Below are 1,424 nucleotides of genomic sequence, written 5' to 3'. Positions count from 1 at the left end.
GAATGTACAGTAAACGATACACATATATATATGGAAAGTACAGACACTACTGTGCTAGGTGTCCGAAACTTACATGGCATTCGTCGCCACAATAGATCCTCTGCTCACAGGGGCAACTCAGGGTGGCTTCTCTGCCTCGACATCCGTCACACAACGGAATAGTATCAGTATGTTGCCCTCGCACTACACCCTTGGAGACAGTTTCTCGAGCGTCCAACATGGTATCCAAAAATATGATTGTGTAGTTATATATATCTACGCCAAGATGCAATGTATTTATGTATACATACATGTGTGCGTTCACGTATCTACGAAGACGTAAGCATATGTTGTCAAGAGATGTCGGAATCTTGTAAGGGAGTACCTAAGCAGTAGATGCCCTAGTCAACGAAACGTGTGACGAGACAGTTACCGTGTCGATCATCGTAAAACAGTCCACAACTTGTCTCTGTAGTCTGAAGTATATACATAAAAGATATATGATCCAAGCAAGACGAAGTGCCGCGTATATATACTCTCTTTTTTTTTTTGGCTATTTTAAAAAACACAGTCCTTTTGAATACATAAAAATACGAATATTTTATACATGTGTCGTGTATTTTATACTTTTTCTTTTTTTGCTATGAAAATTATATTTAGAGTTGTTGGGAGAGACTTCGACTGTGGCGGTGTGGCCTGGGCCCTGGGGGTCAGTGGGACAGTTGGTCCGGGGCTCTGGCCTCTGGACTCTGGAGTCTGGCCCAATATGTATCGCAAAATATTAAAAAAATAAATACTTCATTTGTGGAGGGGTATTTCAAAATCAGCAAAGTTTTGGCGGGGTTCTCAAAGTTTTGGCGGGTTTTCTATGTACACAGCCGCGAGAATTGGACATAGGCTGTAGCGGTGTAGACGTGAAGTACAGTAGCCTGTAATAAATATCTCACAGACAAGAGATTGATTACTATATTTACGACAAAATAATTTAAAACAAAACACCGATTTAAAATATTACCGAATTAAAAATAAATAGCTCAACGCAGTGCTGCGCGCAGCGGCCATTGAAATCTCCCTCCCTCATTCTCTCTCCAGAGTCCAGCCTCTCTTCTCATCTCTACCCTCTCTCTGACTCTCTCTACTATTTAGAAATTTATATATCGTTGAACCCACACATGTGAGACGACACTTCATGGGAAAAAATGTATCTTATAGTACATACAATCCTCAAACCAAACCCTCGAATGAGGGCGCAGTGACACAAAATGTGCACGGTTGCTTGCCTAAGTGGATGTTTCCTTGTAGACATGCATGTGTGCTTGCTTGCCTGCAAGTTTATATATACTTCGTGGGACCAGTTCCCACGTGAGCGTATGTGTGTATTGTAGATAGTGAGCGTTGCGCCTTGCTCACCGGGCCCTTCTAGGGTGTTAAAACTAACACTCCTA

The 1,424-nt window shown here is 41.9% G+C and overlaps 1 protein-coding gene across 1 annotated transcript in view; it reads right to left on the bottom strand.

Moving 5' to 3' along the window:
• SARC_05961 (hypothetical protein) overlaps positions 1-461 on the bottom strand; it is a 6,662-nt gene extending 6,201 nt beyond the window's left edge. Inside the window, exon 1 of the mRNA XM_014300147.1 lies at positions 74-461. Within this exon, the coding sequence (XP_014155622.1) occupies positions 74-292 (219 nt within the window). The 5' untranslated portion in view covers positions 293-461. The remainder of the gene's footprint in view (positions 1-73) is intronic.
• Positions 462-1,424: the final 963 nt, after the last annotated feature.

This window comes from Sphaeroforma arctica (genome assembly GCF_001186125.1).
Source record: "Sphaeroforma arctica JP610 unplaced genomic scaffold supercont1.407, whole genome shotgun sequence".
Taxonomy (NCBI): Eukaryota; class Ichthyosporea; order Ichthyophonida; genus Sphaeroforma; species Sphaeroforma arctica.
The sequence above is the reverse complement of the archived record's forward strand: the minus strand, read 5'-3'. Positions and strand labels throughout refer to the sequence as shown.